The sequence below is a fragment of the Colius striatus genome, chromosome 18 (assembly GCF_028858725.1).
Source record: "Colius striatus isolate bColStr4 chromosome 18, bColStr4.1.hap1, whole genome shotgun sequence".
NCBI classification, from domain to species: Eukaryota; Metazoa; Chordata; class Aves; order Coliiformes; family Coliidae; genus Colius; species Colius striatus.
In genome coordinates this window covers 8,920,113-8,935,941 of record NC_084776.1, presented here as the reverse complement: position 1 = coordinate 8,935,941, position 15,829 = coordinate 8,920,113, and the positions used below count along the sequence as shown (strand labels likewise).

The window sequence follows — 15,829 nt, the reverse complement described above, 5'->3', positions numbered from 1 at the left end:
ACCTTTAAAAGCACTATGAAGCGATCAGTCTGCAACTGAGCTGAGGCTGTTTATGGGGAAATGCTGCTAATTTTCTGGGCCTAGCCAAGGAACAGAGCAGGCACGAGAGGGTGTGGCGCTGTCACAAAGAGCAGTGGTGTGTGGAGCGAGGTGAACATGAGTGGAGGGAATCAGGAACCTGTATTTTGACAGATTCTTGGGACTGCATTTGGGTGTTGGCTGTGTCGTGGGTGCCTGGACAGCCATGCATCTCAGCTCAGGCATCTGGCCTCTTGCTAGGCTGGCAAGCTGATAGAGGTGATTTAGACTTTGGTAGTGTTTTTCCCATGAGATGTGCTGAGAAGTGTCCCACAGGTGATGTCAAAAGCCAAGGTGAGATGCAGGAAGCTTTGGAGTTGTTTCCTTCTCATGAGCTGCTCTTCCTCACACACATCTGTCACTGTCTTACAGAGCAATGGTGCAAATTCTTGCAACTTCTTTGCTGTTGGCTTGTCCAGACTCTTCAGCTTTGTTTTCTACTCTGTCAGAGTTTGATTGTGGTGAGATATTGATGTTGTCACACAGTTTAACTCCAAACAGTGTATAAAGCTTTATATGATCAGTAAAAACCCAAAACAAAACAGTGATGAGTTGTCATGGGGTCAAGTGTAAGGGAGGCAGCACTGTTGTCTCGTGTTTCTCATAACTGAACACTGATACTGTACCCCTGTCTTGGTTCTTAGGTGAAGAGTGTGCAGGATGCAATACGGGAAAAGAAGAAATCCTTCAGTTTTCTTGGAGAAGACATTAAGTTGGTTCCCTCAGTAGGCATTTTCATCACCATGAACCCTGGCTATGCAGGGCGAACTGAGCTACCTGAGAATTTAAAAGCTCTCTTCAGGTGAGTCCAGGTGAAGGTTTGTGTTCCAACACTGGCAGAAATTGACTTTTGGAATTCCCAGGCTTGACTTTGTGTCCTTGGAGAATTCACTTGCATTGGGGATTTGTAGACAGTTTCAGCCTTACACAATGAGCCTGAGCCTGGGAAACCACAGGCAGGGCAGAGGGACTCTGTCCCTTGTGATGGGAGAGGTAGCCTGTGGCCTGGCTCCCTGGGGAACACCTGGAAGATAAGGCTTCAAATCCACTGCTCCTAAGACCTGTAATCAACAAATACTTGTTCTGCAGTCTTCTCTTGCCTGTCTTTTTAGGCCATGTGCAATGGTTGTGCCAGACTTTGAGCTGATCTGTGAAATTATGTTGGTGGCTGAGGGATTCCTCGAGGCCCGGGCGTTAGCCAGGAAATTCATTACTCTGTACCAGCTCTGCAAAGAGCTCCTGTCCAAGCAGGTGAGCCCACTTCTGTGATTGCATGGTACAATGAAGCCTATTGGTCTCCAAAATCAGCAGGAACATAGCACTCTGCCCCTCACCTCCATGTCTAAACCTTCAGAGCTTTCATTTAACGACTGCATTTGTGCTGGCTGCTGGGAAAACAGAAGGCTTGTGATCATCACAGCAATGACATTTTCAAACTGTTTTACTGGAGGATAAAAGCACTTGAGCAGCTGCAGTAATGGGAGAGATGTTTCCATGGGCTCAAATGACACCATGGGGTAGTATTCAGTGACCCTTTGCTTTCCAGTCTTAGTTCTTATTGATTCTCCTGCCTGCAAGAGGTTTATGATGTCTGTCCCTCTCTGAGTTCAGCCTAACAGTTCCCTGTCACGTCAGGTATTGGCCAAGGAGAGTCACTTCCAGTGCAAAGCTTTTTTTTCCCCTTGTCATCATTTACATAAATCAAAGCTGGATCCAGAGTGGAATCAAGACACCAGAGTGAAAACTGGGTCTTGGCTGTGCCAGCATGAAGCTGAGTGGGAGATGCCTTGTCACAGAAACTTTGTGCCGTGTCTTGGAGGTCTTGGTGGAAGCTGTAACGTCCCACACAAAGCAGTCAGTGGCCAAGCTGTGCTCTGGAGGGTCTTGGCAGAGGAGAGATATAAAGAGTTGCTTGTTGGCTTGAGAGTTTCTGTCATGCCTCTTTGTGGTTCTTTTTCAAACATGTTCTTACTGACCTGTGCTGGGTGGACTGTCTCTGGGACCAAACATGCCTGGTGATCTTGTAATGGGCAGGATGAAGACACTTGGGTATTTAAGGCTTCATAATGGACTAACACATCTTTCCCCTTGGTAGCTCCTGCAGATCCTGGAGTCTGACTAGCCTTGCTTTGGCTGCTTTAGGGTTTAGGTGAAACAAATTGCTTAGGTCTTCAGAGTGTGACTCCTACTACTGTCTTACTGGCAGCTCTGAGCTCAGGTGTTGGTATGAACAGTCCTTGACAGGAATCTCACTCCTTGAAGCAGAAGTGAGGAAACTCAGGCTGATGAAGGTCTGTGGCCACGAATAACAGATTTGGATGTATTTGTATTCCTGACTTGTCTGGCAGCTTGGAGTTGCTGGTTCTTACCCCTGCCTGGTGTGGTGTATTGTCTAAGCATAAACTCACCCCTCCTTTTTTGTTTCTTTTCCATGGAGGATCACTATGACTGGGGCTTGCGTGCAATCAAGTCAGTGCTGGTTGTAGCTGGCTCCCTCAAACGAGGTGACCCAGAAAGACCCGAAGACCAGGTTCTGATGCGCTCCCTTCGTGACTTTAACATCCCCAAGATTGTGAGCGATGACGTGCCGGTGTTCATGGGGCTCATTGGGGATCTGTTCCCTGCCTTGGATGTGCCTCGGAAGCGTGACCTGAATTTTGAGTCCTTTGTGAGACAGGCTGTGCTGGATCTCCGGCTCCAGGCTGAAGACAACTTTGTGCTCAAAGTAAGACCACTCAGTCTTCTGCTGCACCTCTCCCATCATTGAATCCTTGGGGTTTTCTCAACCATCTTTGCTTCTACAAAGAGGACTCTGCACATTATTCCTCTGGCAGGAGGACAGTGTCAGCTATGCTGGATTTAATGCAATTGCACCTACCCCTAAAGCCAGCACTGTCTTGGTCCCTGAGTTTACAAAAGGGTTAACTTATAGGCTCATGAAAGTGTGGCCCCTGGAAGCCAGAGCCTGTTTGGCTCATGACTGTCAATGTAAATAGTGCTGAAGGTTTGCCTTCAAGCTGGGGATTGCATCCATTATGGTTAGAGTGGCTAAACTAAACTCAATGTGAGATCTGTTTGTGTCTCTAGGTCATATCTTTCCAAAGAATCACAGAATACTTTTGGTGATAAGGCCATGGAGTCCCAACTCTCCCCTCACCCTGCCAAGCCACCACTAACCCCTGGCCCTCAGCATCTCAGCTCCAGGGCTTTGGGATCCCTCCAGGGCTGGGCACTCCCCCAGCTCCCTGGGCAGCCTGGCACAGGGGCTGACACCCCTCTCAGGGAAACAGTTCTGCCTCAGCTCCAACCTCAACCTCCCCTGGGGAAACTTGAGGCTGTTTTCTCTTCTCCTGTTACTTAGGAGCAGAGACTGACTCCCAGCTCACTGCAGCCTCCTGTCAGGGAGTGTCAGAGAGGGCTCCTGCCTCCTCTCAGCCTCCTCTTCTCCAGGCTCAACACCCCCATTCCCTCAGCCCCTCCCCAGCCCCTTGTGCTCCAGCCTCTTCCCCAGCTCTGTGCCCGGCTCTGGCCACGCTGCAGCCCCTCAGTGTCCCTGTGGCAGTGAGTGAGGGGCCCAGCACTGACACAGCCCTGGAGCTGCAGCCTCCCCAGGGCCCAGCACAGGGGACAATCCCTGCCCTGCTCCTGCTGCCACCCCAGTGCTGGTCCCAGCCAGGATGCCCTTGGCCTTCTTGCCCCCCTGAGCATGCTGCTGGCTCCTATTCAGGCAGAACCTAAAGCCCTATGGGAGCTATTTTATAGATCTGAACTTCAGTTTGACCTCTTTGTCTAAAATTTGGGAGTGTTTTTTCTCAGGTGGTGCAGCTGGAGGAGCTGCTGACAGTCCGACACTCTGTCTTCGTGGTGGGTAACGCAGGCACTGGCAAGTCTCAGGTGATGAGATCCCTGAACAAGACTTACCAGATAATGAAGCGACGTCCTGTCTGGACAGACCTCAACCCCAAGGCAGTCACCAATGATGAGCTTTTTGGCATCATAAACCCAGCAACAAGAGAATGGAAAGATGGTAAATATCTTTTCACGTTGAATCTGTAGCTAAAGAAGGGTGTTTTTAACAAGCTTCCCAAGCAGCAGCAGGATGGCTGGTTCTTTGTATGCAGGTCTGAAAGCTGCATACAAACTTGTCTGTTGCTCACATTGTTGTTGAAAGCACCCATAGGATGTTTTAGCTTTTTGGTCTTTAAATGGGAAGTATAACATAAGCCTGCTTTGTCCTACTGCCATAAGGATAATTATCATGTCCATTAATACCAACACTTACCAGTGGGGTAAGTAGTTTTTCCAGGATTGGCTGGAGTGGTGATGGAAGAGAGTTCCTTGTGGTTTGAACTGGGACCCCCTAGACATGCCACCCCCAGGTTTCCTAGCACAACACAGCAGCCTTAAAGTGGTGTTTTTCCACTTCATGTTGCTACCTGATCTCTGTGGCACACCAGCATTTGCCAGGCTGTTGAACTCGATTGCTCCTGAGGAAAATATGATGAGCATTTAAAACTTGCTGGAAGGTTACAGAAATCTGGAGTGAAAATGTTCAGTTGTGACTAATATGTAAAGGCAGCTTTGATTTACGTGTGCTGTGGATTTGGGAAGTGTGGGGGAGGTAAGGAAAGACGTTGCCATAAATCATCCTCAGCCAGAAGTCCTCCAGGAGATGAACTGCCACCCACCTCCCTGACCCCTTCCACAGACCTCTCCTGACCCCCTGCTTTGCTCCAGTGCCAGGGTTAATTTCTTTTTAATTGTAATTAGGGACCCTAAATCAAAGTGAGAGGGAAGTGTGGGATGCAGCCTCAACTCTGCAACCTGGCTGCAGCAGTGACTGCAGATGAGGGACTGTGGGTGGTACTGAACAGCAGGAGGGACATTTTACAGGTGGCTGTCCAGTGGTTTCTAGCCTGTAATGTTCAAGGGAGTTTACAATATTCCTTCCTGAAGTTGTTGTTAAAGACCAGCAAGGTAATCTTCCCCACAATCTAACGAGAGCTGGTGTGTTCTCTTACAGATCAGTCCCTTCTCTTCCTCTTCCCATGTTCACCCTGTCACTCCTTTCATTATCAGGAGTTGAAAAGGTTATACATGTTAGGTGGTGAAAGGTCCCACAAGGGAATCCTAAAAGTGTTTTTTTAAGAGCCAAACTCTTCTTTGAAATCCCAAGACCTCTCTGTGATGTGGGAGCACAGGGTTAGGAGAGGCACTTTTCTCTCCACTGCTATTGTGTATATGAGGGAAGCATCAATGCTCTGAGACAGTACCTATTTCTGATACTGGCTGTGTTGGAGCACTTTCCAAGGCATGTGTCCAACATGTGAGAAACTGAGTTGAGGCAGAGCCGGTGAAGTGTTATTTTCTTTGACTTGGTCTCACAGTTGGGTACCTGTTTCAGGTGAGCTGTTCTGCATTTGTTGTGCACAAGCTTTGTCTTCACTCATATAACCCCACTAGCTGTTCATGACCTGGATCACAAAGAAACAGCTTGTCCTGGAGAGAGAAAAAAACCAAAAAGTGTTCTTGTCACAACTCACCAGAAGAGAGGGGTTTTTGTAGTGTTTGCCTGATGTTTTTTCATGAAGACCAGCATCTCCCTGGGCACTTTCACGTGTGGAGGAGAGCCACAGTTTTGTGGAGTTTTCATTTGCTCTCAGTACTGCTGCTCTGTTCTCAGCCTTCCTGCTCTTCTTAACATTCATTATTTACTCCCCTTGAGACACTGTATCCTCTCTGTCTCCTTGATTTTACTGACATTTTGTTCTGTCATTCAATGTCATTCTGTGCTTGTTCTCCCCTCAATCTCACTAAAGCCACGACCCAGCCTTTAATGCATCTTGATTTCTCTGATACACTTCGAGCCACAAAGAAATGTTGATAAGAATTTCCAAAGCACAGTCAGATGGTTTTCCCTGCATTGTGTAGCTTGTGCCTTCTTTTGCCTCTGAATATTTGCTCTTCACTTTTTTTTATCTGTTGTTATACTTGGTAGGAATGAAACTCGTGTAGGTCTGCAGTATTCTCAGTGGTGGTAACTGATAATGGCTTTTTCCTTCCAAACAGACTAAAGCCATGTCATGATGTAGTAGTATTTATGTACAGATGCATAGAGTTCTGAATGCTTAAGAGGAAAGCATTAATTAGGATAATTTTTTAGTAAGTTGCTGGAGAAAACTGTTAGAGCAGGTAGCAGCTTCACTGTTCATCCACATATTCCTGTCTCCCTCTCAGGACTGTTTTCATCAATCATGCGAGAGCTGGCCAACATGACACATGATGGTCCCAAGTGGATGGTACTAGATGGAGATATTGATCCGATGTGGATTGAATCTCTTAATACTGTGATGGATGATAATAAGGTAATGAGCATAAGGTAAAGAAGCAGCTATTCCTTGACTGCATGGTGTGGTCCAGCCTAGGAAAAAGGCAGATGCTGAAATTACACCTCCTGGAATAAAGCAATTGTGTTTCTTCAGACATGCTGAACAGTATTGCATAAAGAAAATGGTGCATGAGGGAAATGGCTCAAAGCATGTTTTCTTTGGAATTTACCTTTCCTAGAGCTGGGCTAATGAGTAACTGCAAATGTCCTGATCATAACTTCAGGAGTCATAATCCCACACCTTTTTTTACCCCCACCCTAAGGGAGTGCTGTTGATTCTTCATGGTGGAAGAGAGCAGGGTAGTTCTGCTGCCTGTTAGAAAGCAGCTGCTTTGTCTCAAGGAACTGGACTGACAGCAACCAAGCTTTTTGATGCAAAGTACTGAATGCTTTTCATTCCTGTTCCTGGGGAAGGCTTTAGTCTGTCTGTCTGTCTGCCACATGCAGGTGCTGACCCTGGCAAGCAATGAGAGAATCCCTCTGAACCCAACAATGCGGCTGGTGTTTGAGATCAGCCACCTGCGCACAGCCACCCCTGCAACTGTGTCCAGAGCAGGTGAGTCCTGGCCTGAGCTGCACCTTGGGAATTTGCATCGACTAAGCAGGATCTAGGGCCATTAACCAGCCTTCTGTTGGCCAATTTGGTCTCTCTTCAAAGTTCCCGATTTGAGGTCACAGCTGCCCAAAAGGTACATTCCTGAAGCATATGGACAAACTGAGGTTCCTGACCCCAGATCTGTGTAGAGATTTGTCATCATAGAATCACAGAATGGTGGGGTTGGAAGGAACCTTTAGAGATCATCTAGTCCAAACCCCTTGCAGAAGCAGATCCCACCTAGATCAGGTCACACAGGAACGTGTCCAGGTGGGTTTTGAAGACCTCCAAGGCAGGAGCCTCCACACCCTCCCTGGGCAGCCTGGGCCAGGGCTCCCTCACTGAAACAGGGAAATTGTTTTTTCTTATGTTTAAGTGGAGCTTTTTGTGTTCCAGATTCATCCCATCACCCCTTGTCCTGTCACTAGATACAACAGAAAAAAGGGATGCCCCCAAATCATCTTGTAGAATTAGCCAGAGCTCTCGAGGGTGCTCCTGTTGTGCAAAGTGCTGTATGGACTTGATGGGAAGAAGGACAGTCCCTACCCCAACGAGCTCCCAGTCTTTTGGAGAAGTGCATGAAGTATGGGAAAAGGGAATGAAGATGTCTCCTAGTTTTACAGATGGGGAAATGGTGTCCAGAGCAGTAACATACTCAAGCAAGACCATATTCTGCATTTGGGGCAGAGTCATGAAAAGTGTCGTGGTTTCCTGAGTTAAGTCTCTTCAATGTTAATGTTTCTACTCTGCAGTGAGGCAGGAGGAGGTGGTAAGTAGTGGGGCACCCAGGTGTATTTGACAGGGTTTTAGTTGTGTGAAAATAGCTAAGAAATTCTGCTGGAGGAAAGAAATAGTCTCTGCTGCATCCTTACTAGCTGTTCTTTCTTACCCTGGGCCTAAAGGGATCCTGTACATCAACCCATCAGACCTGGGCTGGAACCCCCCAGTGAGCAGCTGGATTGACAGACGAGAGATCCAGTCTGAAAGAGCCAACCTGACCATTTTGTTTGATAAGTACCTGCCAATTTGCCTGGACACCCTCAGAACAAGGTACAGTGGTTTGGGGACACTCATTGCTTTCCAGATGAGCTGTGCTGTGCTGGGGTTGCACTGCACGTGGCATGGGGAGCTGCTTTCCTCCTTGCCCCTGGGACCCCTGAGCATCATTGGCTGAAGTTCAGAGGAACAACAAGGCAAGGTTGGAGACCTGACACTCCTGCCCATCCTTTGTTGCTTAAATCTATGCACAGACACCAGTTCTGTGTCTCTGGGAAAGTAAATCCAGGACATCCTAAAGAGAAAGTTTTTTCAGTCTCCTGGTATGTCAGGCTAGACCAAAGTTCACTCACAGCTGAGTACAGCAGATTTCAGATCACTGCTGAAGGAAGGTTTCCAGTATGAAGTGTGAAAGGTGGAGAGAGCACATCCTCTTTTATCCTCTCCCCACTTCTTTTCCTAGCCCTCAGTGATGAGAGGAAGTTGGTGTTTGTGGAAGAGAGTGGGATTGCTCTACAGTCAATTCTCTCTTGAATTTCTTTCTTGGTCCATTTGAACAAAATGAAGTCAGTCTGTTATGGCATCCAGCCTGAGCATTTCGTGGTTGGATACCAATCAAATGAACATGGAGAACTTGGGTATTTGGAAGGGCCCTGATGCTTCTTGGCTTGAGTTCGCTTCAAAGCAATGCCCACCAAGAAGTCATGCAGTGACAGGTCTCTTACTGTGATCAGGAATGGCCAAAGCAGGGTCTTAACAAACTTGAGTAAGGGAGCTTCTCCCATCCTCATCTGGCTTCCCATAGTTGCACCATCATTAAAAAAAAACAGAGATATGTATCGGTGTACAATTGAGCATGAGAGTCATCAACCACAATGGAGATGGGTCAGAATGGGCTGCATTGGTGAAAACACTGGTCTTTGGAAGTTGGACTTACAGGCATCTTACTAGGGAGCTGCTCCCTGGATGAGCAGTCTGCTCTAGCTGTAGGCAGCAAAGCCCGTTGGCCGTTTCCCCCTGTGTCTGCTGAATGTTGTGCCAGCCGGTGGAGTCGGTGGGATGAGCTGCAGGCAGCCCTGAGCTGGCTATTTTGGTAGCTTGCTTAATTCAGAAATTGTAGAACCAACCTTTCAAATAGCTATAATTACTTTATGGAGGACTTCAGTGCTGCTGCAATATGAGTTTGGAATTCTGTACGTGTCGCTTAAATGAATGTAAAATGGCAAGATGAAAGGTTTTATGTTATTACTCCTCTATTTGACCGCTTTTGAACTCCTCGTGCTCACTGGAAATCATGGCCTTTAGCAACTCTGCCATTTTACTTCTTTCAAGAGGATCAAAGTTTTAAAATGCTTGAAACTTCTGATTACTGTTATTACTTGTCTATGTGCTGGTGCCAGCAGGTCCAAAGCAGAGAATGGGTGTTCTCTTTATTGCTGTACCCGGGAGTGAGACACACACTACTGACAAGTAAAATGCTAACGTTCTGAACAAGCCTCTCTAGGCAAGCCTCCCTGGATTCTAAGACACTCTGTTACTGGACACAATTATATTTCCCAGGCTTTCAATTTCCATCCCTTAGATTTAAGAAGATTATTCCCATTCCTGAGCAGAGTATGGTTCAGATGCTGTGCTACCTCCTCGAATGCCTCCTGACTGAGGAGAACACACCTCCTGACTGTCCCAAGGAGCTTTATGAACTTTACTTTGTCTTTGCTGCTGTCTGGGCCTTTGGTGGATCGATGTTTCAAGACCAGGTAAGAAGGAGGATGCTACTTCAGCATCTTTGTCACAGGGCTTTTTCCCCCCTTTCTTTCATAGTTTCCAGCACAGTGCTGTATCAGTAATGCTGCTTTCCTGGGGCTCTTATAGAGGCAAAAGTAAACTGGGAATCTAAACTCAATAATTTCTTCTGCAAAAGACTTGTTACCCAGAGGAGAATTGCTGGATGGCTGAGCCCAGAGAGTGGTGGGGAATGGAGTTAAATCCAGTTGTTGACTGGTCACCAGTGGTGTTCCCCAGGGCTCAGTGCTGGGGCCTGTTCTGTTTGATAACTTTATCAATGACCTGGATGAGGACATAGAGTGCACACTCACTTTGCAGATGACACGAGATGGGGCAGGAGTGTAGATCTGTGTGAGAACAGGAAAGCTCTGCAGAGGACTCTGACCAGACTGGAGTCATGGGCCGAGGACAATGGAATGAGGTTTAACAAGGGCAAATGCTGGGTCCTGCCCTTGGGCCACAGCAGCCCCAGGCTCTGCTCCAGGCTGGGGCAGAGGGGCTGGAAACTGCTGCAGGGAAAGGGCCTGGGGGGGTTGGTGCCAGCGGCTGAACAGGAGCCAGCAGTGTGCCCAGGGGGGCAAGAAGGCCAAGGGCATCCTGGCTGGGCTCAGCAGTGGGGTGGCAGCAGGAGCAGGGCAGGGATTGTCCCCTGTGCTGGGCCCTGGGGAGGCTGCAGCTCCAGGGCTGTGTTCAGTGCTGGGCCCCTCACTCACTGCCACAGGGACACTGAGGGGCTGCAGCGTGGTCAGAATGTCTCTGACATTCAAAGTACACTCATGTCTGAGAGGCAGAGGAGGACAGGGCACTATTCACCATGCTGCTTCCCACAGTGCATCTATCCTGTGGATTAATTGCAGCTGTCAACCTCTGAATGCATCAGCTTGCATTAGAGAAGGTGGGTGTGATCTCCTGCATGGTGATATTATTCTAAGATGGTTTTCTCAAAGTCAGCATTTGATACCACACATTTCCAGCTCCCTTTTAGCATGTCCTTAAAACAGAGACATTTCAAGCTGGTCTGAAACACAGCTGCTTTGGTGGAAATTGTAACATGTGAACAGGAATCTTGGGAAGAATCTTCTCCAGACTTGCCTGGGGGAAGCAGGGTTCTGTTGTTTCCTCTGACTTCCCTTGTTCTCTGTCTCTCCCTGATGTCTTGTACATGGGAGAGGAGAAATGGGCATTTCATTTTGCCCTGGTGCCCCGTTCTGCCCTATTTCCTCGCCACGTGGTTCAGCTTGGCTCAGCAAAGCTGCCTCTTGATTTCCAAGTAATTGGAAAAGCTGCTGCTACTGTTTTACAACTTCTGACTGTTAACAGTCACAATGGACAAGAAGACAGCAGGCTGTGTGTCAGAGCCCTGCTGCCAGTGACGCTGACATTGGGACTGCACATGGGTTTGTGCTTGCAGAGCAGCTTTCCACCCTCGGTGGGCATTGCTGTCTCTGGATTGATGGCTGTGCAAGCTGGAGATTTTTAATGTGACTGGTTCAGAGGCAGGTGGGAGAAATGTGAGGCACTTATAAAGGAGTCTAAGAGTATGTGTGGCACCTGAAGATCTAGATTTTGAGCACCAGCTTTTCAGCAAGTGCACATGGAGTTGTGTGAATAGCTGCAAAGCCTGTGGTTGGAAGTACATTTAGCATCTGCTGGAGCTGCTCTCTCTGGTTCTCCCAGAAACCTGTTGGGTGGTTATATCTCCTGGTCAGAGGATGACCAGCCTTTTCAGACCACCTTCCCGTGTTCCTGAGCTCAGGCACCTGATCCTGGTGTCTTTACCTCAGCAGTGCAGGGAGTGGGAATGGCTCGTCCAGCCAGTCCTTTCCCCATGGCTCTTGCCACTCATTTCTCCTCAAGGCAGGAGGACATCTTGCCATTCCCCTGCTCCAGTGTGGGATCCCTCACATGCCACAGCTCTTCACAGGCCTCTCCACTGTGCGTTCATCCCGAGGGCTGCAGCTCCTCTGTGCCTCCTGTGTGTGTCTCTGGGGCCCACAGGCACCCACCACAGTCTGTGCCATGGCCCCTCCTCACAGTTTCCTCTGGGTACAGTCATCCCTCTGGCATGGACTCCTCATCAAGCTCAATCACCTCCCAGAGCTGTGGGCCACTCTCAGTCCTGCCATTGCCCTCCTTGGGTGCAGGGGCACAGCTGCTCTTGGGTGCAGGGGCACAGCTGCTCTCTCGCCGTGGGCTGAGGGAAGTCTCTGGCCAACACTCCTCCTTCTCTTACTGTGGGGTCTGCAAGGTTCCCCTCCATCTTGTAGCACCCTTCCACCTCCTCTTTCACTGCAGATTTCCTTCCTTAAATCATGATGGCAGAGGCACCAAAAGCTGCTTCACACAACCCCATCAGAGCGTGCTGCAGGAGGAGCTGTGCAGTGTGGGCACAGCATCCCTCCGGGAGCTTTGGCTTTGAGGCCGGACCGTGCGTTGCTGTTTGTGATGCTCTGTAAATGTCAGATCTGAGAGAGCAAGGATACAGCAGTCCAAGTGAGGGGAAGCTTGATGAAAAATGATCCAATATAAAATCTGTTTATTGCTCTCCATCGAAGGTGCCCTTCGTGCTGACCTTTTGCTGCCGAAATGTCAGGAGAAATGGTCTGGAAGGCTTCCTGCTACTCTGTGCTTGTCGGTGGGTAGCAGGGCCCCTGTACAAAAACAGATGATAGATTTGCCATTTCCAGGCTCCAAAATGAGTGGAAATCCATATGTGTTGTTTTGTTAAGGAAGCAGTTTGAGTTGGACACCGTTCTGGCAATAAAGCCGGGACTGGAGTAGCTCCACTTAAGTGCTGGGTGAGGGCGGGCAGCCCGTCACAATGCAGCTGCAGGCAGTATGGGCACAGGCACCCGTGTGAGAAAGCTTTTAGCAGCCATGCACATCCCCCTCTGCTGCAGGCTGTGGCTGCTGCTGGCTTTGGGAAGCTATAACAAGCAGAAAATAGAATTACAGTTATTCTGCATCTTTGAATAGCATGAGACTGCAAATCGTGGCTACCAATAAGCTGGTTTTCAGATCCTCCAGTCTTTGGATGGATGGTTCTGACAGAGGACACTGGGTTCAGTTCAGCTTCAAAGGCAGATTTCCTGATGGAGGCTGAGCAGTCGATGGACAACATCTTGGTGGCATCACCTGGGCTTCTGACCTGGGAAAGCACCTCTGTGGGTAGGAGAGACCTGCAGGTGCCCCAGGAAGAAACTGCTGTTAGAACTGGCTAAATTACACATCTGGTGTTTCACAGATATCTTTTTAACACCACTTTTCCTCTTCTTCCCCCACTCACTTCTCTCCAGGGCAGACTGCTGTAGTTCCTGTTGTCTGCATGGGAAGTAGTTCAGTGACTGGCCCAATGACACACAGCAGACCTGTGTCCAGGGAGGGGGAATAAGCACATTTTGCAAGTCCTGACCCCACATCTAAAGCAAGACTGTCACCCCAGCTCTTGAAAAAATCAGATGCTTTAAAATTGCCATGCATAGAAAGATACCATGGGGAAAGACAAGAAAGCAGCTGCTTCCAGGGCAATATGGCAGTGCAGAAACACAGCAGAGCCAAAGGGACACGGCCCCTCTCTGGTGCTTTGATACACTGGTATCTGCAATCCTGCTTCTCCAAAACGTTGTTCCTTGGAAAAAAAGGCCAGAAGACAACAACTAAGTATTAATAGAGTGGTGTGATTGATGAGGAAAGGCTTTAGTATGCATGCTTTGCCTAAGCATGACCACAGATGCAGACGGATGTTGTGTCCTTGTCTGTTGAAAGAGGCAGGCACCAAGAATCAATCAAGGAGTCTGTTTAGTCATAGGCACGTATTTCTCTTTTTCAAATTGATCCATCTATCTAATCCCAGACATTCCAAGAGTGATCAACACAGAGGATGAATTATTTCGGTGAATAAATAGGAGTGATGAGAAGAAATGAAGAAAATGAAAGATTAGGCTTAATAATAGGGAAAAAGATTGTTATGTTGTGGGATATATTTTAAGGACCAATCCTACCCTGAGGGACTGGAGTAGTTAATGTCTCCACTAATGAATTGCTCCAGATTAGCATATTTTCTGCACTTTCTGTCTTTGCAGCTTGTGGACTACAGAGTGGAGTTCAGCAAGTGGTGGGTGTCAGAATTCAGGACTATCAAGTTTCCCTCTCAGGGCACAGTCTTTGATTTTTACATTGATCCAGAAACGAAGAAATTTGAGCCTTGGTCTAAACTCATTCCTCAGTTTGAATTTGATCCAGAGGTGCCGTTACAGGTATGTGAAGCTTGCGTGCATCCTGCCTGGGGGGAGTACATGCGTTTTAGTGACTGTACATGAGCTTCTAGATGAAGTCTCATTAGAGGTCAAGTACTTCATAGTAAGGATGGCATTCTTTATGAGGTACAACTAAATTACCCACCTTTCTGTGTGCTTTATGCTTTGACTGTGAAGATGCATCATCTACCCACCTTCCACATGTGAGTGAGGTACACGAGGGGCAAACTCATTACCACACCAATGGCCCAGGAGCTGGTGTGCCCAGGGTGCAGGATGGGGGTGCATTTGGCCTACAGAGACAAGTAGGATGTGTGACAGTGTAGTGACAAAGCCTCCAAGACATCAAGTCATTGCTCTGCCAGGCTAAAAACAGAGTTCTTTATGATTTGGACAGGAAAAAGAGTTGTTGCAGGCAGAGAATTGTGTTTGCCAGCTCTGCTTTGCTTTTCTTTCCTCTTAGAAGTGCCATGGTGGGCAGATGACTTGTAAAAATTGTTACCACTTTAACTAAATGTGTGTTTGTGGGGAGATCCAGATGCTTCTCCCAGCATCCACCTGTCAAGGCTTCATCTGTACACACAGATTGATTTTAATGTTTGGCAGCAGTGTAACATTCCCTTCCTAGTGCAATCTAGAGGCTTGCCTCCCTCATTCCTGGCTCTCCTGATTTTACTTCTCTCCAGGAGATGACTGTGGGATTGTGGCAGGGGTGGGGATATTTAATTGCTGATTATGCCCCTCTCAGGCTTGCCTGGTGCCCACTGCTGAGACGGTCCGTGTGCGGTACTTCATGGACAGGCTCCTGGAGCGCCAGCGCCCGGTGATGCTGGTGGGCAACACTGGCACAGGGAAGTCTGTGCTGGTGGGAGACAAGCTCTCCTCGCTGGATACAGATGCATACCTGGTGAAGAAGGTCCCATTCAACTACTACACTACCTCTGCCATGCTGCAAGGTAAAGCAATGGCTGAGTTGCAGGACTCTTGCCTGGCAAGTTATGAAATTCACAGAAGCCATGAATGCTGAGGGTGGGAAGGGCCCTGCAGAACTGCTCCAGCCCAAGCCTCTGCTAAAGCAGGTTCCCCTCCATCAAGGGCACAGGAATGTGTCCAGGTGGGTTTGGAAACCTCCTGAGAAGGAGCCTCCACACCCTGCCTGGGCAGCCTGGGCCAGGGCTCCCTCACCTCAGCACCAAAGGACTTTCTCCTCCTGTGCCACTGGAGCTGCCTGTGTTCCAGCTTTTGTTCTGTCACTTCAGATAACAGAAAAAAGTGCCACCACATTGTCTTGACACACTCCTTTTAAATACTTTTAAGTGTTAGTGAGATCCCTCTTCAGCCTACTACAGTCTAAACAGCCCCAGGTCTCACAGCCTTTCCTCCTCATACAAATGTTCCATCGCCTCAGCATCTTGGTGTCCCTGCACTGGCCTCTCTCCAGCAGTTCCCTGTCCCTCTGGAGCTGGGGAGCCCAGAACTGGCCACAGGACTCCAGATGAGGCCTCAGCAGGGCAGAGCAGAGGGGGAGCAGAACCTCCCTTAACCTGCTGCCCACACTCTCCTCGATGCCCCCAGGATGCCATTGAGTTTCTTGCCCACAAGGGCACGTTGCTGCTCATGTTTCTTTGCTGCCCACCGGCACTCCCAAGTCCCTTGCCCAGAGCTACTCTCCAGCAGGTCATCCCCAGCCTGTCCTGGAGCTTCTTCCTCTGCAGAGAGGAGCAAGTGCTG

At 48.6% G+C, this 15,829-nt stretch overlaps 1 protein-coding gene across 1 annotated transcript in view; it reads left to right on the top strand.

Moving 5' to 3' along the window:
• Positions 1–15,829, top strand: part of DNAH9 (dynein axonemal heavy chain 9) — a 190,041-nt gene that overhangs the window by 48,148 nt on the left and 126,064 nt on the right. The window contains exons 29-38 of the mRNA XM_062011180.1: positions 723–880; positions 1,191–1,329; positions 2,516–2,803; positions 3,895–4,105; positions 6,316–6,443; positions 6,914–7,022; positions 7,964–8,111; positions 9,640–9,814; positions 13,925–14,098; positions 14,847–15,054. Of these exons, the coding sequence (XP_061867164.1) occupies positions 723–880; positions 1,191–1,329; positions 2,516–2,803; positions 3,895–4,105; positions 6,316–6,443; positions 6,914–7,022; positions 7,964–8,111; positions 9,640–9,814; positions 13,925–14,098; positions 14,847–15,054 (1,738 nt within the window). The remainder of the gene's footprint in view (positions 1–722; positions 881–1,190; positions 1,330–2,515; positions 2,804–3,894; positions 4,106–6,315; positions 6,444–6,913; positions 7,023–7,963; positions 8,112–9,639; positions 9,815–13,924; positions 14,099–14,846; positions 15,055–15,829) is intronic.